A 27,842-nucleotide genomic window follows, 5' to 3' on the forward strand; every position below is an offset into this window, starting at 1 on the left:
AGGCAGGATTTGAACTCGCAACTTCTGCCTGCATTTCCTATTGGATGAGGGCAAACCCTTGCATCTCAGTCCCTGCTCATGTCCTGCCCGTAAGTGGAACTGCAGAGGGAACGGTATCTCTGATGCCCATCTCAGTCCTCTCGTCGGGCTTCAGTCAGCGGGGTCCGCTGCGACCCTCCCACGGATCCAGCACGTGCCAGCCCTGGGGATCCTGCGCGTCCTTCCCTTGGTGCCGGCGGATCCTCATCCCCGAGGTCACTGTGGACTTGGACGTCCGGTCGTGTCGTTTGTTCACTCTGCCGAGAGGAGTCTCTCCGGGCCCAGGGCTGGGAACAGGTGCAGGGACTTCGGCCCCGGGGGTGCTCCTCGGGGTGCAGGAGGAGCAGATGGGGGCACAGACTCAGCGCTGCCCCTGGAAGGGGTGACCTTGGGCTGGTTTCCATTTCCTTCTCCTTTCTGAGAAGGAACCCTCAGGTCGTGCAAGGTCAGACCATCTGAGACGGCCTCTGGGAGAGGAAATTGCAAACTCTGTCCCACTTTCTCTTGCTGCACCGCGTGCTGACATCTCGCTCAGGAGGTTGGGGCTCCTCGAACGGCGGGCAGGCTCTCTCTCATGGTTGTGCTTGGACGAGCGTGGCTCCGTCCACGTCTGCTGAGATTCAGCCACCCAGGAGGCCGTCACAGACCCAGTGCAGGCTGCGTTCCTCCGGGGTCCGGGCAGTTCCCAGCCTCCCCACGCGCCTCCCACCGGGGGCTCCCAGCTCAGTCCTCTCTTCCCACTCAGACCTGCCTGACGGAGTGAGTCCAGATGAGGACGGAGGCTTACGGAGGCCCATCACTTCAAGGCTCTCCCGGCTTTTCCCCCAGGAAAAGGTCTGGCGGCCTCCAGCTCCTACACACCTAACCTTTCCCCAGCATCGGCCTCGCCTGACAGAGGAGGAAGCCATGGCCCGGACAGAAGGGGGCTGTTAGCCCAGTTGGCATAGCTCAGTGGTTGAGTGTTGACCTGGACACTGTGACCTCCAGTAGGTCATGGTTCCATTCCCAGTCAGGGCACGTGCCCAGGTTGCTGGCTGGATCCCCAGGGTAGGGTGTGTGGAGATGGCTGGTCAATGATTCTCTCTCTTCATTGTTCATTGATGTTTCTATGTCTCTCCCCCTTTCCCGTCCTCTCTGAAATCAATAAAAAATATATTTTTTAAAAGGGAGCTTCTGCGCTCTGAGGTGCCCCTCCCCCATCCCACCGGGGAGATTTCATTTCCGAGGCAGTTTGTCAAGTTGAATGTCCCAGTCCTTCCAGGGGTTAGAGGTTGGGCACATAGCCCAGCAGGCAGCCTTTTGCCTTCTCGGTCCTGAGTGAGGTGAGGTGAGGACTCCTCAAGGGATGTCTGACTGCCCTTTCGCAATCCAGAGCTGCTGGCTCCCAACTGCTCGCCTGCCTGCCTTCCTGATTGCCCCTAACCGCTTCTGCCTGCCAGCCTGATTACCCCCTAAGCACTCCCCTGCCAGCCTGATTACCCCCTAAGCACTCCCCTGCCAGCCTGATTGATGCCTAACTGCTCCCCTGCCAACTTGCTTGCCCCTAATTGCCCTCCCCTGTAGGTTTGGTCACCCCTAACTGCCCTCCCCTGTAGGTCTGGTCACCCCAACTGCCCTCCCAACTGCCCTTCCCTGCTGACCTGATTGCCCACAACTGCCCTCCCTTGCAGACCTCCCATCTGCCCTTCCCTGCTGACCATCTTGTGGCGGCCATCTTGTGTCCACATGGGGGCAGCCATCTTATGTTTGGAGTGACAATTTGCATATTATTCTTTTATATTAGATAGGATTAGATAGGCTAGAGACCTGGTGCACGGGTGGGGGCTGGCTGGTTTGCCCTGAAGGTGTCCCAGATCAAGGTGGGGGTTCCCTTGGGGTGTGGGGCGGCCTGGGCGAGGGGCCTGTGGTGGTTTGCAGGCTGCCACGCCCTCCCAGCAACCCAAGCGGAGGCCCTGGTATCTGGGGTTTATTTATTTTCTATAATTGAAACTTTATAGCCTTGAACGGAACCAAGCCTCCTGCTTGCTCATGGCCACAGCCACTTTTGTTGTGATTTATTTATCTTTTATAATTGAAACTTTGTAGCATTGAGTGGAGGCCTGGGCCTGTCAGGGTGTGCGGAAAGCTTGGCTTCCTCCGTTGTCAGGGAAACCGAAGCCTCCTGCTCACTCGGTGGCTGCAGCCATCTTGGTTGGGTTAATTTGCATACTCACTCCTGATTGGCTGGTGGGTGTGGCTTGTGGGTGTAGCAGAGTGATGGCCAATTTGAATATTATTCTTATTAGAGAGGATATTATTAATTATGCTTTTTAAAAAATATATATTTTGTTGATTTTTTACAGAGAGGAAGGGAGAGAGATAGAGAGCTAGAAACGTCAATGAGAGAGAAACATCGACCAGTTGCCTCTTGCACACCCCCTACCGGGGATGTACCCGCAACCAAGGTACATGCCCTTGACCGGAATCGAACCTGGGACCTTTCAGTCCGCAGACCGACGCTCTACCACTTAGCCAAACTGGATTCGGCCAGTTATGCTTATTTTTATTATTTTCTGTGATAAGGATTCCCATCTGGATAGGATGAGTCTTGCTCCTTCCTGAAAGATAGTGTTGGTGTCTGACCCTGCTTCTGGCACAACCAGGGTGTTGAAGAAAGGGGGGATCTGATCACCGAGCCCCCTTCCCCAATTTCCCCCGAAACTTGTCGTTATAGGACATTTAAAACTAACTGAGAGGAGAGCGCTGCAGTGCCCTCCGGAGTACCATCACCCGGGGTCACACATTAGCAAATTCTGGGCCCACACTCCGTCTGTGCCGCACCCGTTTCTTTTGAAACGAGTGTCAGACATCGTGTTATCTGTACGTAGTTTCTGGGAATCACTCCTTTCCAGAAAGGGAGCACAGTGTTTTGTGGGAGTGGGCCAGAGCCCCTCTTACCTCCGAAATCCAAGGGCAGGAACGGTGGGTGGGCGTCCGCCTTCGCTGTGTAGGGAGCAGGTTGGCCCGCTGCAGCGGCATTGGGGACTGTCAGGACCAGGGCTGTTCGCAGAGGGGTGCTCCCTGGAACCCCTGCTGCTGTGGGGTGGGGCTGTGTCCTGCACCAGGCACCAGCAGGTGGGTCGGCACATCCGAGGTGCCGAGCTGGTGGCATGCCCCTCTCTGTCTGCTGGGTGGGCCTGGGCAGGATGAGCTCAGAGAGTCCGTGGGTTACAGAATCATGAGCATCCTTTCATATACATGATCTCTGTATGTGAGATCGCCCTGGGATAGTTTTTTATTATTTTATATACAAGGAAACAACCTTGGACATTACTTGTAGTTTCTTTTGCACACACATGGAGTAAATGGTGGAGGCAGGATTTGAACTCGGAACTTCTACCTGCATTTCCTATTGGATGAGAGCAAATCGTTGCATCTCAATCCCTGCCCATTCCCTGCCCGTAAATGGAACTAACTGCAGAGGAAATGGTATCTCTGATGTCCATCGCAGTCCTCTGGTTTGGCTCAGATTCTCAGCGGGAGACCTTGACTCCCTCCGCTTCTGCAGAGGGACTGGCCAGCCTCTTGGCACCAGCATCCTATAGTATCTGATGGGCTGGGGCTTGGGGGGCGCATCTGCTGGTCACTGCTCCTCTGTCCCCTCAACAGTCGGCATTCTCTCGGCCTCCTCCTGGCTCTGCTGACCCACGGCTGTAGATTTCTGCTTTTCCAAACTGTCCAGTCTGCTCTCCTTGTCAGCCTCCGGGCTCCCTTCCTCGGTGCGGTCCACAGCCCTCTCAGGGAGCGTGTTTACCCTCTGCCATGGAGACGGTTGGCCTTCCCCCTCTGCGTGCGGACAAGATGGTCCAGGGCGCTCGCCCGTCCAGCAGTTTGTTTGCTGATTCTAAGAGACTTGTGAAAAAGGCATGGGGCCTGGGATACAATAGATAAGCTGAAATGCTTGAAGAAAATCCACTTGTGGATTAGAAGGGGGAGGGGAGGGCGGGATTGGAAAAGCCCTTTCTTTGCCCTCTCTGTCCTCGTCCCAGAAGAGATCAAGTTTAGGAATAATTCCTCTATGAATGTGGGTGCTTTCATCCCGGGTCAAAAGCTGGTTGGCGCCTGCTTGTCACATACTTTCCTTCTCTTCTAGCTTCTTCCCCTCATGAGTTTGGCTTGAATTCCTGTCTTAATGGCTCTGAGTTCCCTCTTCAGAGGTCACTGCCCTGGGGAATAAAAGTGGAACCAGAACCGCCTGCTACTCTCCCTGGGAAGGGGTCGTGTCTGAGCGGGAGGCAGCGGGAGGGCCGCGATCTGTGTGACTCGGTAGTCGGGGGAGGGATGGCCAGCCCATCCACACGGGCCTCTCTGCTCCGGCTCCTTGTGGAAGGCAGGAGGGGGTGTCCCTGCCCTCGCCTGCCCCTCACACCGGCGGTCTGTCCGGTTCTAGAATAGCCCTGAGTGGCCTCGAAGTCCGCCTTTGTGAACATGGGTGCTTGCTTTTCTCCAGCGTGGACTGGAGTCAGGGGCGAGGAGACCGGCACGGCGCCAAGGGCTGTCGATGGGGTGGGGTTTGGTGAGTGGGCGGCCTGTCAACAGGAGGACACTAATGTGGCTTCACACGTACGTGTGGATGCTGGTGTCTCCTTGGCAGCGATGGGAGCCTGGTTGGAGGATGTGAGGATGCGGTCGGATGAAGGAGTGCTGGGCAGTTGCCGATGGGGAGCCCACGTGGGGAGGTGCAGGCACTCAGGGGAGGCCAAGGTGTGGACCAGAGAGAGGACCAGGGCATGGCCCCTTGGCCTGAAGGATAAACCTTTCTTAAGGACATCTCATAGCTTCGCCCCGCGTCCCCTGAGGGTGGCAATGCCTGCCTCGGCTGCTGGCTCATTCTGCCGAACCAGGGCAGTGAGCCAGCCCTGAGCTCACTTGCCAAAAGTCACCTCTCTCTGGAGGAAGAGGAGGAGGAGGAGGATCAGGCTGTGGAGGTGGCTTTGATTTCTGCTTTTAGACCTACAGAACGTGGGGAGAGGACCTTCTGAGGGTGAGAGTGTGTAGGCCCGGTGGAGTTCCGGGTGTGGGGTGGGAGGCAGGCCTCCCTGTGTGTGTGTGTGTGTGTGTGTGTGTGTGTGTGTACTCTGCGACCTGCGAGGGGCAGAGACGTGGTTTTATTTATTTTTTATTTTTTTATTTATTTTTTTTTTTACCTTTTTTTTCCTTCTTTTTTTTTTTTTTTTTTTTTTAAATCAATCTTTATTGTTCATATTATTACAAAGGTTCCTCATTTCTTCCCCCCTCCACCAGGTTCCCACCCCACCCTCTGCCCCCTCCCCATCCCCCATTGTCCTCATCCATAGGTGCACAGTTTATGTTCAGTCTCTTCCTCCCTCCCTTTCCCCGATAGTAAATCCCTTTTCAGATAGTAAATCTGTTACTTAGCATTTTCTCATATCAATAATACCTCCACATGCCCAATGATACACTTCACACAAAAGACATTTTCAAATAGGTCAACCAGCCTCATCCAGGCCCCACCCAAGGCACTCACAGATCAACACCCCAGCGCTATACTAACTCAACACATTCAGATCTAAGCCTTCATCACTTGATTCAGCAGACCCTCAAGTTCCCGCAAAAGTTTCCAGCCATGTCTGAGAGGCAGCCGTGGGCAGGTACAGGCGAGGAGCGAGCTGTTTCGGGCCTGGCTGCTCCGGGCCTGGCCTCTGTTGCTCTGGTTCGTTCCACAACCAGCTGCTCCGGGTCTGGTCACTGCCGCTCCCGACCTAGTTGCTCTGGACTTGGCTGTTGCTGCTACAGGCCTGGCCGCACCCGACCCGGCTGCTCTGGGCCCGGTTGCTCCGGTCCCGGCCGCTCTGGGCCTGGCCGCTTCCAGCCTGTCAGCCGCTGCTCCGGGCCTGGCCGCACAAGACCCGGCTGCTCCGGGCCTGGCCGCTCCCAGCCTGGCAGCCGCTGCTCCGGGCCTGGCCGCACCAGACCCGGCTGCTCCGGGCCTGGCCGCTCCCAGCCTGGCAGCCGCTGCTCCGGGCCTGGCCGCACCAGACCCGGCTGCTCCGGGCCTGGCCGCTCCCAGCCTGGCAGCCGCTGCTCCGGGCCTGGCCGCACCAGACCCGGCTGCTCCGGGCCTGGCCGCTCCCAGCCTGGCAGCCGCTGCTCCTGGCCTGGCCGCACCAGACCCGGCTGCTCCGGGCCTGGCCGCTCCCAGCCTGGCAGCCGCTTCTCCAGTCCTGGCCACTCCCAGCCTGGCAGCCGCTGCTCCGGGCCTGGCCGCACCAGACCCGGCTGCTCCGGGCCTGGCCGCTCCCAGCCTGGCAGCTGCTGCTCCGGGCCTGGCCGCTCCCAGCCTGGCAGCCTCTGCTCCTGGCCTGGCCGCACCAGACCCGGCTGCTCCGGACCTGGCCGCTCCCAGCCTGGCAGCTGCTGCTCCGGGCCTGGCCGCTCCCACCCTGGCAGCCGCTGCTCCTGGCCTGGCCGCACCAGACCTGGCTGCTCCGGGCCTGGCCGCTCCCACCCTGGCAGCCGCTGCTCCAGGCCTGGCCGCACCCGACCCGGCTGCTCCGAGCCTGGCCGCTCCCAGCCTGGATGCTCCGTGCTTGGCTACTGCTGTTCTGGGCCTGGCTGCTCCCAACCCGGCTGCTCTGGGCCCGGCTTCTCCGGGCCCAGCCACTCCGTGTCTGGGTGTTCCTGGACTGGCCACCCTGGGCTTGGCCGCCTCTGCCTCAGGCCTGGCTGCCACTGCCCCAGGTCTGGCTGCTCCAGTGCTGGCCGTTGATGCTCTTGTTCTGGCTGCTGCTGCTCTGGGGCCTGGCCACTGCTGCTCCGGGCCCAGCTGCCACTGCCTTGTGCCTGGCCACTCTAGGCCTGGTCGCCGCTGTTCCAACATTCTGTCCCTTTTTTCTCTTTTTTTTTCTTATTTTTTTTTTTAAAAAAAACAAACGCATTTATGTTGCAATGTTGGCTGGTGCGTTGAGTTCTGACTTAGTCTTTGATTTTTCAAGATCTTCTTTGTATTCTTTCTTAAGTAATTTTACTATCATTTGCTCTCACTTGATTTCTTCACATTGAGAACTTCTTTGGTTTCTTCCTCCTTGTCCTGGGAGCTCAGCAGGTTGGCCTGTGGCACCCCTTTGTTCTCCGCGGGCTCCCGCACTGCTCCAGCCTGTTGCCGGGGTCGGCGCCGCCCAGGAAGCAGCCCCCGTCCTTTGCTCCGTTGCCTGCGCTCAGCAGTCGAAGGCTCAGGGGCACCCCCCCCCTCCCGGGGGCCCCGTCGCCCGGCTCCTTGCTGGCGCCCGGCTGGCCGGTGTCCGGCAGGGGCTCCTGCTCCTCGTCGCGTTCCTCCAGTCTGGAGCTTTCTTTCTCCCTCCCACTAGGGGAGTCCAGGATCAGAGTCAACAGACTGTCCTCTGCGCACAGTGTGCGCGACTCTGGGGGCTCAGCCTTTCGCCGCGCTCCCAGGACTCCACCTCACAGCTCCGTCTCCCCCTGCCCGAGCCTGGGTCCCCAGGGACTGGCCCAGACCTGGAGTTTGGGGCGGTCTGGACTGAGGCTCAGAGCTGCCGCTGGAGGCTTTGTTTCTTCCGGCTAGGGTAATCCAGCATCAGAGTCAACATTCAGTTCTCTGCGCGCCATGTGCGCGCGACTCCGGGGGCCCCGCCGTCCTCCGGGATTGTCTCCCCCTACCGGAGCCTGGGTCCCCAGGGTCTGGCCCATAACTTGGGGCTCAGTGCTGCCGGTTCGGGGGTTCAGCCCAGGCTGGGGGTTCTATTTCCTTCCTGCTAGGGAACGCCAGGCAGCACCCAGCCCTCTCCTCCTCTCCGGCTGCGACCTCTCTCCGCGCGCGTGCGTGCGAGCGCGCCGCATGTCTCCGTACCTTAGGCTTTTTTTCAGCTCCTCTGATTTTCCTTCTGGTTTTCTCCCTCCTTCCTATTGTAGAGTTTTCAGTCAGTCGACTACCTGTAGCTCTGGGCAATGTCCACTCTACATTTTAGTTGTATTCCCTTGAAATTGTTGTGAGCTGCTGCGGCTAGGTGTATACCCGAGCAGCCATCTTGGATCCTCTCTTTTTTTACCTTTCCAGAGACGTGGTTTTAAACACTCAGAGAAAAGGGCACACATGAGCCCCTCACCAGACTCTCGGGTATGAAACTCAGTGGGGAGCCGATTTCAGAGAAGCAGATATGATCTCTGGCTTTTGTGTGGAGAGCTCTTAAAAATGATTGCTAGGAACCAAAATAGGCTCACCGAAAACAAGAGTGATTCTAAGGGAGCTCTATTTCTGCTGATAAGGTTACTAAAAAGAAGAGGGCGGCTCTTTCCCTGGCCTCCGCGGACCTCACAGGCCGATCTAGGGGACTGGGAGGCAGGCGGGTGAATGAAGCTTATCTGCTCGTTCCTTGGGGTGGCCGTTACCGAGGGCCCGAAGATGGCAGAAACGTAGGCTCTCGCCGTGAAGGCGGCTGGAAGGCTAAAATCCAGGCGTCTGCAGGGCGGGTTCCTTCGGGGGCACTCGGAGAGCGAGCCTCTGCTCTGTGCCTCCCTTCCGGCTTCTGTGGGGCCAGGGGTCCTTGCCCGTCCCTGTAGCTGTGTGACTCCCGTGGCTGTGTGCACACGGCCTTCTTCCCGGGTCTCTGTGTCCAGATCTCCCTGGTCTTAAAGACACCGGCCAGTGGATTAGGACCCATCCTAGTCCAGTATGAGCACATCTTTTTTAAATATATTTTATTGATTTTGTACAGAGAGGAAGGGAGAGAGATAGAGAGTTAGAAACATCGATGAGAGAGAGTCATCGATCAGCTGCCTCTTGCACACCCCCCACTGGGGATATGCCCGCAACCAAGGTACATGCCCTTGACCGGAATCGAACCCGGGTCCCTTCAGTCCCCAAGCCGACGCTCTATCCATTGAGCTAAACCGGTCCCGGCAGTATGAGCACATCTTAACCCGATTACTTATCTGAAGACACCGTTTCCAAATAAGGTCACATTCAAAGGACCTGGGCTTTAGGCCTTGACCGGATCTGTTGGAGGTAGGGGTCGGGGCACATTTCAGCCCACAGCAACAGCAGCTGCGGACAGGCCTGCCTCACCCCAGGCTTCTCACCGAGCTCGTCTCCTGGCGCCGGCATTGCACAGCGTTAGCCTTGGGGTGAGGGACAGTGCCATCGCTGTGCTGGCCTCACACGCTTGCTCTCCCCCGTGCACGTGGCGTGGGGCTCCGGCCGTCACAGCAGTGATGGCAGCAGGGCCAGAACCCCGGGTTCTTTTCCTAGAAACACTCGGCCCTGGCTTGTTGAGCTGATACAGAGAGTAGTTTCTGCTTCCACATGCGCACTCGTGTTCTTTCCTCAGGAAGATCGAGGCCAGTTCTGCCCCTCTTGCATTCCCCATCGCGGCCGTGAGGCTCGTGGGGACGAGAGCAGCAGCTGTTGGGGTGAGCACGTGAGGGCCAGCCGGTCCCCGTGGCCAGTGCCTCATTGCCAGGCCTTCCCACAGCCCCTCTAATGAGTCTTGGCATCTCACCGCCACCGCCGGCCCTGCCTCAGCGTCCTTATCGGCCTGGTGTGGGCCGCTGCGTGCAGCCAGGGGCGCGGGCGTGCGGGGAGCAGCACTGGGGTCGGTGTCAGCACTGCTGGGTGTTTTCTCCGTTTGGGTTCCATCCTGAGTTTGGGCTCTATCAGGCCTCTCCTTCCGATCCCCGGAAACAGCTCCCGGCGTCTCAGTGAGGAGAGCGTTCTTTTCCCAGGGTTCTCAGCAGGAGCTCTGAGCCTGCCTCTGATTGGACCAACTCAGGTCACATAACCTCCCATGAGCCAGCGGCCCCAGGGGCAGAATGCCCTGATGGGTCTCACCACAGCCCTAGGATCAGGGGTCAGCGGGTGGAGGCCCCAGAGGGGACTGAGGGCTGCTGGGAGAGTGGGAAGACGGGGGGCAGGGGATGAGGTGGGGGCTGTGGGGTGAAGTCTTGCTTCTTGGTATCCACTGTTCAGCCTCCTCTCACCGGAAGGGTGTGCTTTCCTTTCAGGAATACATCGACGCCCACCCCGAGACCATTGTCCTGGACCCCCTTCCTGCCATCAGGACGCTGCTCGACCGCTCCAAGTCCTACGAGCTCATCCGGAAGATCGAGGCCTACATGAAAGGTACGGCCGCGGCTCTGCGGGGGCCAGCTGTGTCACCGCCGGACGGGAGGGCTCCGGTCTCTGAGCACTCGGGACGGAAGCAGGTGGATTCCAGGGGCCACACACTGTGGGAGGCCCGTCCTCCCTCTGCGCCCGGCAGAGCTGGGGAGTGAAAGCCCAGAGTGCTCCCTGGAGAGCGGCCGCCACCACTTCCACACGGCCTGGCTTTGTTGTCTGGGAGCCACGGAGTGGCCATGAGGTGTCCCCGTCACACGGCGGTTAGAGAGCAGGCTTGTGCATGTGCGTGTGTGTGTAAGAGCAGGTGTGTGTGTGAGAATGTGTAAGAGCAGGTGTGTGTGTGTGTATATGTGTGTGTGTAAGAGCAGGCCTGTGCCTGTGTGTGTGTGTGTGTGTGTGTGTGTAAGAGCAGGCCTGTGCGTGTGTGTGTGAGTGTGTGTAAGAGCAGGTGTGTGTGTGTGTGTGTGTGTGTGTAAGTGGCCATGAAGTGTTTCTGTAACCGGTTAGAGAGCAGACGTGTGTGTGTGTGTGTGTATGAATGTGAGTGTGTGTGTATGAGTGTGAGTGTGTGTGTGAGTGTGTGTGTGTGTGTGTAAGTGGCCATGAAGTGTTTCTGTAACCGGTTAGAGAGCAGGCGTGTGTGTGTGTGTGTGTGTGTATGAATGTGAGTGTGTGTATGAGTGTGAGTGTGTGTATGAGTGTGTGTGAGTGTGTGTGTGTGTGTGTGTGTGTGTATGAATGTGAGTGTGTGTATGAGTGTGAGTGTGTGTATGAGTGTGTGAGTGTGTGTGTGTGTGTATGAATGTGTGTGTATGAGTGTGAGTGTGTGTATGAGTGTGAGTGTGTGTGAGTGCGCGTGTGTGTGTGAGTGCGCGAGTGTGTGTGAGTGTGGAGAGTTCAGGGCGGCGGGCGAGTGCGGTTATGTAACGAGGTGAAGGAGACAAACAGACATTAAAGGGCCTTTAATCAAACACGCGGAGCTGTGTAATGTGGCGGCTGGCCCTCGCGGGGTACGCCGTGTTCTCGCGGCGGGAGCTTCTGTTGCCAGCTGTGGCCTCCCATCCCCGGGGACCCCTTCCCGCCTCCCGGGCCCGGCAGCTCGGAGGAGTCGGCCTGCCTTCCCAAGGTGTTTGTTTATGCTTTTTGGAAAGATTCTTGTTCACAGTCACCCCTGGTTCTCTGCCTGGCCAGGCGTCCCTGCGAGCGCTCTTGTTTAATGGTACAGAGCTGTGCTTGGCCTGCCGTCGGGCGTGGCAGGGGTGCGTCCTGGTTCGAGAGGCAGCCCCTGCTCTGCCCCTGAGCACACGGCCTGGAGCCCTGGCCTGGTGACCTGCCTCAGGCCTTGTTTTGTGTGATGGTGGGACCAGTGGGCAGCTGGGCTCCCAGGACCGTGATTGGCATAGCGAGTGGCATGTATTGGGCGTGCCAGGTGCCCGGCACTGGGCTGAGCCTTCTCCTTACACTCTCTCCGTGCGCTCATGAAGGAGGCCGTGGGCTCCTCCCTGATTTTACAGACGGTGCGGAGGCTCGGAGAGGCCAGCAGACACACTGGCATCACAGCCCGAAAGTGGCATCATCGCCAGGTCTCTGCCCAGGCTCCCTAGCTCCTGAGCCCTGAGCTTGACTGCCATGCCCATGGCCAGAGGCCCTGCATCTAGCAAGCCCCTGGCATAGGTGCAGCCGCGGACCCTGGCCAGGGGAGCCGGTGAGTTCCTGTATCTTTAAGGAACATGCCCTGAGAGAGAGCGGGGTGCCTGACCCGGTCGTCCTGCGGGGGGGTCTCAAGGCCTGACTCCCCGGGCGCCTGGCATCCATCCGGTGGGGCAGATGGTGGAGCTGACTTCCAGGGGGCGGGGGAGCGTGGGCACGCCAGCACCCTTTCCTCCTGGGGCTCCAGTGGTCAGTGACGGTGCCAGCTCCCCTTTTCTCGTGCTCCTTCCTGGGTCCACCCAGAGTCCCCAGTGGGGAGGAAGAGCTGGATGATGTTCTGGGTGATTGTTGGTTCTGGAAAGAAAGTAGTCTCTGCCCACGAGGTGTGTGTGTTGGACACGGACTGTGTGTGGAGGGACCGGAGATGGTGTGAATGGTGAGAAGTCCCGGTGAGTGGGAGGAGAGGCAGATTGGCAGCCGTGGCTCGTGTCCTCCACAAGCCCGTCGACAAGGGTGCTGGTCCTGGTCCTGGGGGAGTTAGGGAGGCGCCTCGGAGGAGGATTTCTCAGAGCGAAAGGGGCATTCCCCGCGTTTGGAGGGGACAGATAGATTGTATCTGAGTCTGGGCCTTTTAAAAGTATATATATTTTAATTTGTTTTCAGAGAGGAAGGGAGAGGGGGAGAGAGATAGAAACATCAATGATGACAGAGAATCATGGATCGGCTGCCTCCTGCACTCCCCACACTGGGGATTGATCCCACAACCCGGGCATGTGGCCTGACCAGGAATCAAACCGGGACCTCCTGGCTCACAGGTCGATGCTCCACCGCTGAGCCACGCCAGGCCCGAATCTGCACTTGGCTGCTGTGCGGTCCTGGCCAGGTCCCCGCTGGTTTTCTGTGAGACGCAGGAGCAGGTGGTTTTTCCAGGGGGTGCCGGGTGGGGTAACTGGGATGATGTCTGACGGCGGGTAGCATGGGTGCCAGCCCATTGGGGTCAACGGAATGGCAGCTGCTGTTGCTGCTCCTTTATGATGGAAGGATCTTGGAGACCTCGGGGCTGAGGGTCAGAGGGGAGCCTGGGCTGGGAGTATGAGCATGCACAGACTGGGGGCAGGGGTGAGTGGGGGTGGAGGGGTGGGGGCTGGACCGCAGGGTGCACCTGATGCAGGGCCGCCCTGGTCGGCGGGTGCAGAGGGAGTGACAGCCTGGGTCTCCCTGGCAGGGCAGGGATAGGAGCGAAGTGGGGAGAGAGCGAAGGGTGGGGTGCCTGTGAGGGACTTGCAGACCATCCACTCAGAGTGGGGGGACTTCATTCGTGGCAGTCACTGAAGGCCTGTGAGCTGGCGAGTGAGGATTCATTCTTTTTTTTTTTTTTTTTTTAAATATATTTTATTGATTTTGTACAGAGAGGAAGGGAGAGAGATAGAGAGTTAGAAACATCGATGAGAGAGAGTCATCGATCAGCTGCCTCTTGCATACCCCCTACTGGGGATATGCCCGCAACCAAGGTACATGCCCTTGTCCGGAATCGAACCCGGGACCTTTCAGTCCCCAAGCCGACGCTCTATCCATTGAGCCAAACCGGTTTCGGCATTCATTCTTTTCTTTTAATTAAGAAAATTATTCTCACCTGAGGATATGTTTATTGGTTTGTTTGTTTGTTTGTTTGTTTTGGAGAGAGAGAGAGAGAGAGAGAGGGACAGAGAGACAGAGAAACATCAATGTGAGAGAGAAACGTTCATCAGTTTCCTCCTGTACACATCCCCACTGGGGATGGAACCCGCCACCTTTTGGTGTACTGGACGACGCTCCAACCAACTATGCGACACCGGCCAAGGCCAGAATACGCTTCAGACAGATGGGTGCGGACATGGCCTGGAGGCAGGTCCCAATGGCCATTGCCTGTGTCCTGTTGTGGGGGGACACTCACCCAGCACAGGCCCCGGGGCCTGGTGACCGGCTCCCTGTGGGGAATCAGACCCTCTCTGCTGGGCCCAGGAGACCTCAGACCTGGGAGTCCTAGGCTCAGGAGCTGCCTGCTGGGGGCGCCCCGCCTCCAGGCCTAGCAAGAGCTGGTGGAGGAACCCTAAACACGGCCTTGGTCTGAGGCCAGCAGGAACTGTGTGGGTGGGCGGGCACCCTGGGTTTTCCTTATCGGGCATGCCAAGCCCGGCTGGTATTATTCCAGGAGGGCAGTCCGCGGCCGAGACTTCCTACAGAGCCTTTTCCTGCCCCCCACTCCCACCACCCCCGCCATCCCAGCCTCGGGGCTGTTCACGGGGAAGGCACTGGCTCCCCTCCCCCCAGAGGCCAGCTCCTCTGCAGACGAGAACCTTCTCTGAGAACCTTCTCTGGTGCTCCTGCTCCTCCCCCCACGGCTGCGATTCCTGCAGGGACACAGCCCTTAGGCGAGCTGGAAGCAGCTGTAATTACCCTTTTACACCCCTCAGACAGTTCCGCAGTGAAGGTGACACTGCTTTGTGGTGGAGCAGGGGCTTCGTGGAGGCTCCAGCCCCGCGGGGCAGCTGCCCTCCTGTCCCCTGGAGCGTGGGCAGCACAGAGGACTGGCAGGTTGGGGGCCCTGCAGGGGGCGCGGGGCCGCGGCTCCAGGGGGGACTGTCCAGGAGGAACAGCAGAGCCCAGGGTCCATGCTCAGCAGCCGCTCTGTCCATGCAGAGCATCGGCTGGGGGCAGGGAGGCCTCTGCCCGGAGCTCCGGCCGCTCCGTCAGGACCTGCACAGCCTCGGTGGCCGGTGCCGCCTGTTCTACGTTCCCGAACTCTTCTCATTCCGAGTCTGGAGGGGAAGCAGGGTCTTTCTCTGAGTCAGACCTGACAGTCTCGGACTATCCCGGCCCCTGCCCACCCCCGACCCCCGTTTGGTCTCATGTCCGAGCCCAGGGGAAGGCCACCGGTTGGCTCTGTGTGGGACGCAAGGACTGAGGCTTCTTGCAGCTCATGGTGGTGTGACCCTCCTGGTCCGAGGTGGAGCTTAAACTCGGCCATCACGTGATTTAGACGTGGGGGCGGGGAGGAGGGGGCTAGGAACAGGGAGCAGAGGCAAGCGGCCCGGGCTGCCTTTAGGAAACGTCTGGAAGTTCGAACACGACGCTCGGTTCACACACCCCGAGCTGCAGCACGGCGGGGAAATGTGGTCTTCGTTCTGGGCGGCTGTGTGCCCAGCTGAATGCTGAGATGGTCCTGCCTGGGGTGGAGTGACCTAGAATGACCCTTTTCCCTGCTGCGGGCCGGGGGCGTGGCCCAGCCGGGGCCTCAGCAGTGAGTCCTTCTCCAGAGCCGTCAGAGGGCGCCGAGGGACTCACCCAGAGCGCCTGGACCGTGGGTTTCCCTCGTAGCCCACTGGTTCCGGGTGGGCTGTGCCCACACCCCTTAGCCAGAGGCTCAGACGGCACTGAACCTGGGTCCAGTTCAAACCAAAGGCAGGCCTCCCGGAAATGAACCTGCCTGGGGCAGGCGGGGCCTCCCGGAAATTAATGTTCGTCCCATGCCCACCGTCAGAGGCCTTTTCTAGTGACACCGCTCCGCCTCTCAGGCCTCGACTTCGAGCTGGGCGCTGCACCCCATGCCCCCCGATCCCGGGCCAGGCTGTCGCCCGCTCCTGGTCCTGCCTGTGAGGAAGCCCCGGGGCTGTGCTTGGAGGATACAGGTGTGTCCCCGGGGTCCCAGGGCAGCCGCTGGGACCGGCCTCGGGCCACGGGGCAAAGGGTTCCGGAGGCTCTTGCAAGCTGGTGGCAGCTGCAGGCTAAGGGCGCTCTCTTGGTCTTTCCCCGAGCCTCCCGCACGTGTGCTCCGGGGGTGACAGATGGCCGCTGGCCGCGGCCTCTCGGGGAGGGCTGTGCACTCGCAGCCTGAGCGGCGCTGCCCGGGGCTTTATGGGAATTTAATCAGGGCGGGATGGAAACGGAGTAATCCCGGCACCGAGTGAGGAAAACAACATTCCCCACAGCCGGAGCAGTCATTCCCACAGTGTCTGCGAGTGTGTGTGTGTGTGTGAGAGTGTGTGTGGGTGTGTGCGCGTGCGTGTGTGTGTGTGTGAGTGTGTGTGTGTGTGTGTGTGTGTGTGTGAGAGAGAGTGTGTGTGTGGGGGGGGGGTGTGCGTGTGCGTGTGCGTGTGCGTGTGCGTGTGTGTGTGTGTGTGTGTGGAGCTGAGGGGCCTTTCGCTCGGCGGTGGGGGCTGGCTGTCCTGCCCACCCGTGGCGAGCTGCCAGGTGCTCTGGGTGGGAGCGGTGCGGGTGGGGAGAGGGCTTGGCGTTGAGGCCTGAGCTCAGGCCCCCATGTCCTCTGCGTTGTGTGGCTGTGCAGGGCACCTTCCCTCTGGGCCTGTGTGGTCAGCGCACAGGCAGGCACGGTGAGAATCACCTCACATGGGTCGGCTAACTGAATTATCACCCTGACCTATGAGCTGTCACCCCATAGTGGTGAGGACACTGGGGTACATTGAGCTTATGTTGGCTGAGGCCACAGAGCTTCTCGGGGGCAGAGCTGGGGTTCGAACCCACACCTCTGGCTGTGCTCTTGGCCAGTGTTCCTGAGTGGGACTCCCAGGCCTCGTGGGTGCTGCTTCCTCCAGGAGCCTGGCGGGGGAGAGCCGGGAGTGACCGAGGCCTTGGATATAGTAGATGCAGTGGGGGCTCTTCTGCCCCAGGGCCAGTGACCCCGGAGCCTCCTGAGCCTTCCTCATTGGCAGCTCGCTCGGCTCCCGGGCGCCCTCTGGTGTCAGGCAATGGCACTGACCTGAGAAGGCCCTGGTGTCCCGGCAGCTCTGCCTGTGTTACGGAGGGACAGAAACCCTGCCTGGTTGTTGGGAGCGGCCGCACACGCGGAGTGGGAGAGAGCAGGGCTGTGGTGCGTACAGGCCTGGCTCACAGCCCCCTCGTGTGGCCGGGCAGCGACGGCCGTCTGAGCTGTTCGCGTGTCTGCAGGGTGGTCAGCCCCGCCGGGGGGAGGAGCGGGAAGGTCCGGTCCCCGTCCCTGCGCAGTGCGGCTCCGAGTTAGATGCTGCTAGATGGGGCTCCCAGTCCTCGTGGTGTGGGGTGGGGGTGGGAGGCCTGGAGTCGAGGAGGACGGACAGGATGGGGGTATGCCCCTGGAGACTGCGTTCCTGGGTCAGGGCCGGCTCCTAGCCCTGGTTCTGTGCAGGAAGCTGGAGTTTTGGATCAGCCGCTAGGAAAATGCTTCACACCTCACGTGGGCTTCTGAGGAGTTGGCCCCTGGGATGCCTGGCACAGCTGAGAAGCACTGCAGGGGTCTGGTGTGAGGGAGGACAGGGCAGCAGGCCGGGCCAGGCTCCTGGAGCAGGTGGTCATGGGAGTGGCCCGGGCCCCCTAAGCTGATGGGGAGTCGGGGCCTTGGGTGGGCCCTTGGCTCCTGGTTCCTCTCCCAGAGGGAAAATGTCGCTGCCAGCAGCCACCCAGGCAGAGACCCCCATTCAGGTGAAGGTGCAGGGCCCTACGGTAACAACCCCCACACACACACACAACCCCCCCCCCACACACACACACACACAACCCCCCCCCACACACACACACACACAACCCCCCCCACACACACACACACACACAACCCCCCCACACACACACACACCAGGGCAGGTGGAGCACCGGCTGCGGGCCCAGCCCAGGAGGCCTATGGGTCTGAACCCAGCCCTGCCCTGGGGAAAGCTGGCTACCTTGTGACACACATCAATAATGAAACATTTCCGCTTCAGTGCTGGGCAGTGAAAAAAACACGTCTTAGAATGAGTGGACTGGAGCCCAGCTCTCTGCAGGGCTCCGGGAGGGCCCAGCTCCCCCAGCACACACGGTGCCCGACTGCCGGCCCCAAGGGCGCTCACCTCCAGCGCCCACAGGCACAGGTCCGGCCCGGAGTCCCTGTCAGCGGCCGGGGCCTGTTCCCTGAACTCGGACCTCTTCAGCCCCAGCCCTGCCTCCCAGATACATTCTAACCGCGTGGACTCCAGCTTTCTAGACGCTTCTCCTGCACAAATAAATACCACTTGTGCTTTAAAAAAAAGATAGGAACAGTGTCCCGTTACATATGTTCTCATAAGACTTGTTTTTTTCTCACGTAATAGATCTCTTGGCTCCTTCCCGCGGCAGCCCGTAAAGATGATGGAGGTCAGGTCTGCCCTGCCCTGCTGGCCGGCCGCATAGTTCAGCGTGTGGGTGAGCGCGTCGTAACTCACTCGGCTATATCGGGCCTGTGAGGCCACTCCGCTCCATCTGGGTCTTTAAGAAAACAAACTGCAGTAAACATAGATCTCTGCATACTTGTAGAATTAGTCCCTAGGAGTGGAATTTTTCCATCAGAGGTCATCATAAACATTTCCCAGGTTGGCAGGTCTGCCCGATGGCTCTTCAGAGGGTTTGAACAAACTTGACTCCTCATTGCGCTCTCCCGCCCGCCCGCCCGCCCGCCAGGGAGGGCCGCCCAGCCCAGCTCGCATCGCTTCACTGTGGCCACACGGGGCACTCTGCACGGGTCCGTGCTCAGCCGCTTGCCTTTCTCCGCGTGGACCTCTTCGTGTCGTTTGCCCGTTTTTTGTTGGGTTTTTGGTGTTTTTCTCATTGATTGGGTAGAGCCCCTTTTGGATTAAGGCCAGTGTCTCGCTGTTTCAGAGTACGGGCCGTGGCGATGCTGGAAGCTTGCTCTCTGCGCTGGGGCCAGGCTCACGTTTTCTGCTCTGCTTTTAAAGTATGTGCTGCCAGAGCGAGCACTTCAAATACCATTTTTAAAATGCCTGGGGGGGGGGGGGGGGCTGCGTGTGGGAGTCGGGCTGAGTGGGGCCAGCCAGTGTCTGCGGGGCCCGGAAGGGGCCATAAATCACCGAGCAGCTGCCGCGGTTAATCCCGTTTCCAGCAGCCGGAGCGGGCGCAGGGTCTCCCGCCTCCACCTGGGCCGTGTCTGCTCTGCCCAGCTCCGTCCCCGAGATGGAACCGGTCCCTGGCGCGTCAGATGGAGGAACGCTGCTCAGCCCCTGGCCAGGCGATGTCTGACCGATGGCTGACCGGGAAATGCCAGGCGGTGATGACGGGCGTGCACAGCGGGTTCAGGGTCCGGGGGCCTTTAGGGTTCTGCCCGGCACCCTGAGTACACGGGAGTTTTCCTTGCACACGTCTGAGTTAAGTTGAATTTAATCGACACGAAGTCTCTCTGTCTCAGTGGCCAGTGCATGTGGCCCCTGCCCACCCCCTCCCCGTGGCATCGCTTGCCACATCGGCCCTCACTCCCCGTGCTGCAGCCATGCTAGACTCCTCAGCAGCCCCCTTTGGCCTTTGACCTTTGTCCTTGGTGTCCTCTTCTGGAACACCCTCACCATCTTTTCTAGCTTTGGGATTTGGCTCAGGCCACCTCCTCCAGGTAGTCCTCCTTGCTGCATCCTTCCTTCCCTGCGTGGGTCTCAGTGCCTGCCCTCTCTGTTCCTGCAGACCCCTGCTGCCCTCAGTCACAGCAGCAGTCCACTGTGTGTTATGTTCTCTCACTTCTCTCTTCCTACCCAACCGAAGGCCTCAAGGACAGGCGCCTGGGACATAGTAGGTGTTCGATACATGTGCAAACTGAGGAAGGGTGTTTTCGCGAATCCCATACAGGAGAAGCAGACTCATGAGGCGCCGACCTGTGGCAGGTGGGTGGTGGGCTGGGCCAGGGAAGGTGGGACCCTGGCCATCTGTGGCAACAAGCTGCTGAGGAGGGATGCTTGGTGCGGGTCTGACACTGGGCCTGGCAGGAGAAGAGGGCTGCCATTCCAGAGAGGAGCAGGGTGGTCGGGAGAAACGGACTGTCTGTGCTGCTGGAGGGGCCAGCGTCCCAGCGGCCTCCGGTGCGGTTTGGACGTAGCGGGGGGGGGGGGGGGGGGGGGGGGGAGGCCGGAGGCTGCTGCGGAGCTGGGAGAGGGATGCTGAGGGCCTGGTGGGGTGAGCGGGGGGCAGCGGGCAGCGGTCGAGGGGACAGCCCAGAGAGAATGGAGGGTGGCATTGTCAGGCGTTGGTGACAGGCATCGTGTTTAGGGTGGGCCCAGGGTGAGGACAGGAGGAGGAGGCACAGTGCACGCCCCGCCGTGGTGCGCACACCAGCTGGCAGAGCGGGCAGTGCTGTGGGCTCTGGAGAGCGGAGCCTCCGTGGGCACCGAGAAAGGCCGAGCCTCCAGTCCGGCCCCACTCAAGGCTCCAGCAGCAAGGATCCGGCTCAACAGTGAGGTGTGAGGGGCGGGAGGTTCCCGGGGTGGGTTCTGGAGGCCAAGGCCAGCAGGGAAGAGAGAAGTTAGCGCAGGAACGGAAAGGTGCCCTCTGGCAGAGCCCTGCAGTGCTGGGCCCAGGGCTGGGCCAGGCCTCTCACCCTCTCCCCGCCCCACTGCCACATTGGGTGTCTGGAGGCCCCTCGCCCAGCCCCCCTCTCTCCCCTGCCCCTCGAGCTTCTGGAGGAGACCGCTGAGGAGTTCTCACCCTGCGCCTCAGAGCTCAGACCCGGGCCACTCACTGTCAGGCCGGCTCGTCCTGTCGTTTTTGCTCCCCCCTCATTGCCAGCTGCGGTTCTTGGGCCCTGCTGGGGCCCAGCCGCCCGGATCCAGCGTTGTGTTCTGAGCACAGAGCGCTCCTCAGAGCCATGCCCCCTGCCAGTGAGCGAGAGAAGGCCCGGCAGATGGACGGATGAGCAGGCTCCCTCTCCCTCCACAGTTTGATGTAAAGCGTTTTCTCTGGCAGGAAAAAGCACTCTGCTCCATCTCCATGCAGAGCAGCCAGGCTCTCTGAGGGGATCCTGGGCTTTTAGAAAGAGTGGACCCTCCAGTAATGACACCAGCGACGATGGTGATGGAGGGAACTGGAACTTGCCAGCTGGTACCTGCTCTGTGCCGGTTCCTGTTGTGTTTTGTACGTTAACTCATTTGATCCTTCCTGGCAGGACTGCTCTTCTGCCCATTTTACAGGTCAGGAAACTAAGATACCAAGAGGTGAAGGCACCGCAAGGGCACACCGCAAGGCCACACAGACCCCACAGCCCAAAGGGTCTGGCCACCAGTGCCGGGACACAGCCAACTCAATGGCCTTGTCTCCTGGGCTGAGTCGGGAACAGAACCGTCCTTAACCCCTTCCAGGCCCGGAGGGGGGGTGGGGGGAGTGATGAAGGGCATGGGGGGGGGCCTGGCTGTGGAGCGGGCTGCCTGCCCGGGACGCCCGCTCTGCCACGTCCTGCTTTTGACCTCGAAGAAGAACGTAACTTCCTAGGCCTCAGATTCCTCCCTGGATGAGCAGCCCCAGTCCCACGTGTAAACCCAGCTTCCCCCACACTGCCTCTCAGAGCCCGGGTCCCCACGGACCACCTGGCCAGTCTCTGCTGAGCGCCTCAGAGCTGCCACGCCAGGCAGGACCTCCTCGCCTTACCCACGGGGGCACCTGACCCGAGACAATCCCAGCTCCTGAGAGCGCCCGCCCCGCTGTAGGCTCCACATCCTGGGTGCTGGTTGGACCCAGTGAACGGGGAGCAGACCCAGCTCTAACAGCAGACGGCCTTGCTCGGTGCTCACTCGTGCAGGGACACACGGCGAGCTGGGTGGTGGGTGAGCTGTTATCCCATGTTACAGAGCTGGGCTCGGGGCACAGGGAGGCAAGCAGGCAGGTGAGGCAGCGGGCCGAGGCTCAGAACCAGGCACTTAGTCCACCGCGGCGCATGCCCACAGCTACGGGGGGCGAGGAGCGGGGAGCGGGGAGAAAGGAGGAGGGGGCTCTGCTTCTGGCCTGACCCACAGCCCTGGCTCCATGAGCCAGGCCCCCCAGGGCAGGCTGGCTGCCAGGGCTGGAACTTTTCACGTGTTTCTCATCTGGGGCTTCGAGTGGGCATGAAGGGTACATACGAGACCTGTCAGCCAATTGTTTTCACCTTTTTAAAAAATATTTATTTTTTTATTGATTTTTTAAAGAGAGGAAAGGAGAAGGGTAGAGAGCTAGAAACATTGATGAGAGAGAAACATCCATCAGCTGCCTCCTGCAAACCCCCTACTGGGGATGTGCCTGCAACCAAGGTACATGCCCTTGACTGAAATCAGACCCTTGAGTCTGCAGGCCGACGCTCTATCCACTGAGCCAAACCGGCTTCGGCAGTTGTTTTCACCTTTTAAAGCAAGAAGATCCCGTTCCCCCTCTCCCCCCAATTCAGCACCGGGCCTGCAGGGCCCCTGGGCTGCGGGGAGATGAGTCTCCTACTGTAAAGGGAAGGCAGAATGTGGAGGTGGGTATTAGGGGACGGAGCAAAGGACAATTTCTATGTGTAACTGGGGGAATCGATACTAAGAGCAGATATTCTGACGTATCTAGAGGAAGCGGGTGGGGGTTGGGAGGGGGGCAGGGATTGAGTCCTGGGCAGTGAGGTGTCCCAGGAGAGGGTGGGGTATCACTTGGGGCCTCGCGTGTGGTGCTGGGATATGGGGTGCTGGGGCCCTTCCTGGCCAGGCCCGTGGGTGGGACATGACACTAGACAGTGGGAGCAGGTCATTGTGGTGAGGACGGGGGATGCCCTCCGCGGTCTCAGGCCCGACTGTGTTTCCTCTCCTCCACGGGCCTGTCATACAGGTCCTTCCTGGCCGCCTCTCCCGGCCGCGGCCTGTGGCTGCCTTCCCAGCTGCACTTGATTATTCGGAATTACTGGGTGGCTGCCATCATTGTGAGCCAAAAGCCATTGGGGTTGTTTTCAAAGCTGCTGTCAGGCTGGAACTTGGTTCGCCTGGAATACACGGGATGTCTTTTCCTGTTTAGAATTCAAGAGCATGTGGCTCCTGCTCCTCACAGTGTAACAGCAGCGGGAAGGTGACTTTGAACAATCCGACAGGATCGCTGGAGCCTGCAGGTTGATGGGCCAGGCTTTCAGGCTTTTGTGACCACAGTTACCAGGGCTGTGCCAGGCCAACAGCGCCACACAGTGGTCGGTTGGGGAGTTGCAGCCCCCTTTCTTTCCCTTGCTGGTTAGCCCTCCCCCCTCTTTTGGTTGCTAGTGCTTGCAGCCCACGTTTATTTCTCTCTCACTTCATCCCACACGTGCACGCTTGTCTGAGAAATGGTTCTTGCTGCTGCCTGCCTCCTCTGAGCAGTGCTGGGCCAGGGGTAAGGCCCAGTATTGACCCCAAGGAATGTACTGTTGATTGCTGACTCAGAACCAAAATGTGGACATTTAATAGCTATAAGAGCTGAGCCATCAGACAGGGTAGTGAGTGGCGTGTGAGAAAGACGTTTGTACTAGAACACACGAGACTGCTGGCAGGAGAGGCTGGGTCAGGCCATGGCTGGAGGCGGGCGTTATAAGACAGCGTTCTCAGGAACCTGCGGGAGCTTTAGGATGCTGGGTGAGTGGGTTGTTGCCATGGAGGAGGGGAGCCCCGGAGGTGTGTGCGGGGGATGGAGGGAGGATGGAGAGGAGAGCACTCCACGGGGCCAGGGTGGGGCTGGGGGTGACCTTGGGCTCTGCGTTCTGAGAGGAGCTGGGAAGTGTATTCACCTGGTCGGGCTGCCGTGGCAAAGCTCCACGGGCTGGTGGCTCAAACAATAGATGTTAAGAAGGTCAAGGTCAGAGTCGAGGCAAAGCTTGTGTCTCCTAAAGCCTCCTTGACCGGTCGGTGGCTGTCCCCTCCCCGCATCTTCTCACCGTCGCCCTCTGTGTGTGTCTGTCCTAACCTCCTCTCATAGGGACCCGGTCAGATTGGATTAGGGTCCGCCCTGAGGCCTCCTGTTAACTTAACCGCCACTTCAAAAGGCCCCGCCTCCTAACACAGTCACCGTGTGAGGGACTGGGGTTCGGGGCTTCAGCGTGCGAACTTGGGGGACTGTAGTGCAGCCCATAGCGGGACGGTGAGCGGGGTCAGGGGCAGAGGCCTGGGAAAGCTGTCACTCCGCGGCCAGCGACAGTCCCTGAGCCTCATTGTAGAGGCGGGCGCTTCAGAAAGGGCCCAGGATCCGGCCGCCGTTTGGGGGCCGGGGGAAGGTGGACATGCAGCCAGGAATCTGGTGGCTTTTGGGGAGAAGCTGGTGGGGGTGAGGGTGCCAAAAAGGGAATTAATTGTTTGCTTAAACCGAGGTGGGAGATGCCCCAGTGCTGGGCCACAGCGCCTGCCCCTGCCCCTGCCCCTGCCCCGGAGCTGCCCAGACCCCGGTGGAGCTGTGCTTAGGAACTACTTCATAATTTAAAGGTGCATTTTCCAGATGTGGGAGGGGGCAGCCCCGTGAAATAGCTGCTGTTGTCCTCCTTTTCCAGCCAGGAAGCAGGGCTGGGGAGCGCCTTGGCCAGGGCCGCCAGCTGCTGGGAGGTGGGGCTGGGGTTCACACCTCGGCCCCCAGGTCCCTGCAGGACTTCCGGGGCCCAGTCTGTGCGAGGGGGCCGCCATTAGTCACTGGGGTGAGGGGCGAGCCCAGCGGGAGGGGCTCCTGGGTGTGCGGGCAGGGGTGCTCAGAGGAGCCCCCTGACCAGGGGCGGGTCCCAGGCCCTGAGCGACCAGCATGGGCACCGGCTCAGGCCTGGGAGTCAGGGAGCCTGTCTCCCCCACCTCCGAGGGGGAGTGAGAGCCTGGTCCTGCTGTCCCACCCGCTCAGGGACACAATGGCCTCCGCGCCCTCCTGCAGAGGCTGCTTCCTGCCGTACAACACGGGCCTTGGGAACGGAGGAGCCCAGGAAAGCCGGACCCAGCCCGGCTCTGAGAGGCAGGGGTGCCCTGGGCCTGGAGGTGGGAGCCGGTGTTAGCTCGTCCCCTCCCCTGTGGGGCTTCACCGTGAACTGGTCCCTGCTGCCCGGGCCGGCGCTCTGCCCGAAGGAGGGCGCCATGTGTGCGGCAGCCCCGGGCAGGCGGAGGGTTTGAATGGATTGAACCCGCTCCAGCAGGGCCCTCTGTGATGTCGCCTCCTCCGCGGAGCCCTCCCTGGACGCAGTCAGAAGTCTGAGCCGCACACCCTAGTGCCAGGCTGGGGCTGCCGCCACCTACCGTCCCCGCTCTCCTGGGGTTGAGAGCCCCGTCTGAGCCGAATGCTCTGCCCGGCCCTTGTCCCTGTTCTCCCTTGCTGGGAGCTGGGGTGCTAAGGGCCCCTTGCCACTGCCGGGCTCGAGGTGGCCCCTGGGCCCAGAGCCTCCCCTCCCCTCCCCTTGCGAGGAGAGCGTGAGCAGATGGCAGCACCGGGCCCTTGCCCACACCCCAGGGAGGGGCTGGCTTCTTCACCTGGCATTTTGCAGACTCTGTGTCGCTTTCCCCTCGTCCCTGATTCTCACCGCAACTCCAGCGGGTGGACAGGATGGCCTGTTGGGACCCCTGTTCTACCTGCACAGCCACCCGGATGGCCTGGAGCTGCCGGAATTCACTGCCGGTCCTGAGCCCACGTGCAGGGCTTCAGCTCCCGGTGTCACACATGTGCCTCGCCCCCGCCCCCACCCCCCGGGCAGCCTCGGTGTCCTCCTGCCTCGCTCGCTCTGCTGGGGCCCGCGGGCAGAGTGGCCTTCTGTGCCGGATGGGGCCGTTCATCCTCCCTCACAGCCGCGGCCCCGGTTCCTGCAGGCGGGACCAGGCCGGGGACACACGGCCAAGGCCCCTCGTTGCCGGTGCCGCCGGCTAAGCCCGCGGTCCTTTTGGGAAACAGCACGACTCCGCGTGGCAGGAGCCACGGAAATGTGGGCGCCCACGGCCTCCAGAGCCCACGCCCGGGGGCTGGTCTGTGGAAACGACCCATCCCCACACGGGCCTTGTGTCTGGAGAGGCGCACCCGAGCCCTGTCTGTGGGGGAGGAAACTGGCACGATGTGCGCGTCCGAGCGGAGGCCACGCCGCCAGCCGGGGGTCAGGACATGCAGAGTCACGGGAAAGCACTGATGCAGCGATAAAAGGGGACATTCACCGTGGTGCTGGCAGAGCAGACACGGACGCTTGTGCGGGGAGGGTCTCCGGAGAAGTGAAAGGCCGGCGGGGGGGAAGGCGGGGGCCCTGGGCGGGCGGGCCTCGGGGGAGCGTGAGGGCGTGCGGCAGGCTGGGTCTGGCATGTGGGCCGGGTGCCCCACGGAGGCTCCCTTCACAGCGACAGGCTGAGCCTGCCCCGCTGGCCCCGCGCTGGCCCCGTGCTGGGCGTGGAGGAGGCCAGTGAGGGCCAGTTGGTAGCGACACGCCCCAGGATGCTGAACACGGACCGGGGACTCAGGGTCTCCTGTGGGTGACCCAGCTGGCCGTGCCCAGCGTGATACCAGAAGTAGAGCCCGCCCTGCTGGGTGCCGGTCAGGCACTAGGGAGGCATGGCTCCTGGTGGCAGACGGGAGAGCAGGGCCCCGCAGAGTCCGGTCATTTCCGAAGCTCAGGGCGCATGCAGAGCGAGCCCAGGTTCAGAGCCGGGCTTCAGAGCTAACGTTCTGGCGCCATCTGCCCTCCCCCGCCCACTGTCCTCGGGGTCCACCTGTTTGTCCTCGACTGTAGCTTCCGGCCAGGCCCACAGCAGGCAGGTGAGGGTGGCCACTGACAGCGTGCACAGGGCAGCGGTGTGCGGCTCCGGACTCCTGGGCCTCCCCCTGGCCTGCCAGCAGCTTGTGTGTGACCTTGAACTGTCCTCTTCTCCTCTGGGCCCGTGCCCATCGCCAGGGCCTCCGGCGTCGCCCTCTCTGGTGGCGGAGAGGGAAGACGGACGTGTTTCAGTTTCCCAGGGGCTGAAGCTCAGCTCTGAATGGAACACAGCCCACCATCTCACCAAAAAAAGCCTCTTTCCCGCTCCTGTCCAGAAATAAAGACTCAGCAGCCTTTTTGGGGAAACCAGAAATAGCTCCGGCTCCCAGTGCCGCCGGCCTCCTGCCTCTATTTGGGGCCGGGAGCCGCTGGCGGCCGTCCGTTTCCCAGGGCTGAGCCGCCACCGTTCGTCCCGTGGGCCGGGCTGGCGTGTCTCCTGCCCCCAAGGTGCTGGCTTCGCCGGTTCCTTCACCGCCTCCGCCTCAGCCAGGCGCCCTCGGAGCCCCGTCTGACTGCGTGACCGTCCTCATCGCCGGCTGGTCCCGGCTGTGCGTCCGACAGCAGCATGTCCATCAGCAGCCTGTGCGTGGGCTGTCCCTCCGCGGGGGTGAGCCTGCCCCCACACAGGCCCGTTCCCTGGTCCTGTGTCTGCTCAGCCCCACACCCCGGGGTGAGCCTGCCCCCACGCAGGCCCGTCCCCTCATCCTCTGTGTCTGCTCAGCCCCACACCCCGGGGTGAGCCTGCCCCCACGCAGGCCCGTCCCCTCATCCTCTGTGTCTGCTCAGCCCCACACCCCAGGGTGAGCCTGCCCCCACGCAGGCCCGTGCCTCATCCTCTGTGTCTGCTCAGCCCCACACCCCGGGGTGAGCCTGCCCCCACACAGGCCCGTTCCTCACCCTGTGTCTGCTCAGCCCCACACCCCGGGGTGAGCCTGCCCCCACGCAGGCCCGTCCCCTCATCCTCTGTGTCTGCTCAGCCCCACACCCCGGGGTAAGCCTGCCCCCACGCAGGCCCGTGCCTCATCCTCTGTCTGCTCAGCGTCGCACTGCCCCACACGCCCGCCCCGTTTCGCGCGTTGTGTCTCTCGCCAGTGCCGCCTCACTGTCTGTTCGACCCGTCAGTAACCTAGGATGTGCGCCGTCCATGAGCTCCTCAGGGTTAGCTGAGCCCCAGCACGTTCTTTGGCTGTGAACGGTGGTTGGGACCAACAGGAGCAGCAGTCGTTTCTGTTGTGATTCACGGACACTCAGGATGGTTGTGATGCGAGTAGCCAGAAGGCGGCTCCCGCAGCACAGGCTGCCGTCTGGAGTCCGGGGAGGGGGCAGGCCTCTGCCCGGGCTCAGGACTGGCTTCCCCGAGGCCAGCCCAGGTGCCCAGGTGCCCAGGTGAGGAGGAGGCCTGGGCAGGGGCAGGGCTGGGGGGCTGGAGAGGGGAGGGGATTCTAAGGGGAGTGAGGAAGCAAGACAAACAGGCAGGCCTACCGGACGGGTCGGGAGCTGCTTTGGCTTCCACGTTGGTTGGGTGGTGAGAGGGCAGGCTGGCCTCGCCGGCAG

General features: G+C 61.0%; 1 protein-coding gene across 2 annotated transcripts in view; it reads left to right on the plus strand.

Moving 5' to 3' along the window:
- Positions 1-27,842, plus strand: part of ITPK1 (inositol-tetrakisphosphate 1-kinase) — a 127,851-nt gene that overhangs the window by 84,019 nt on the left and 15,990 nt on the right. For both annotated transcript variants that reach the window (XM_084873647.1, XM_084873648.1), the window contains one exon: positions 10,057-10,174. In XM_084873647.1, coding sequence (XP_084729773.1) covers positions 10,057-10,174 — 118 coding nt within the window. The remainder of the gene's footprint in view (positions 1-10,056; positions 10,175-27,842) is intronic.

The sequence above is a fragment of the Pipistrellus hanaki genome, assembly GCF_964339955.1.
Source record: "Pipistrellus hanaki genome assembly, chromosome: 1".
Lineage (NCBI taxonomy): Eukaryota > Metazoa > Chordata > Mammalia > Chiroptera > Vespertilionidae > Pipistrellus > Pipistrellus hanaki.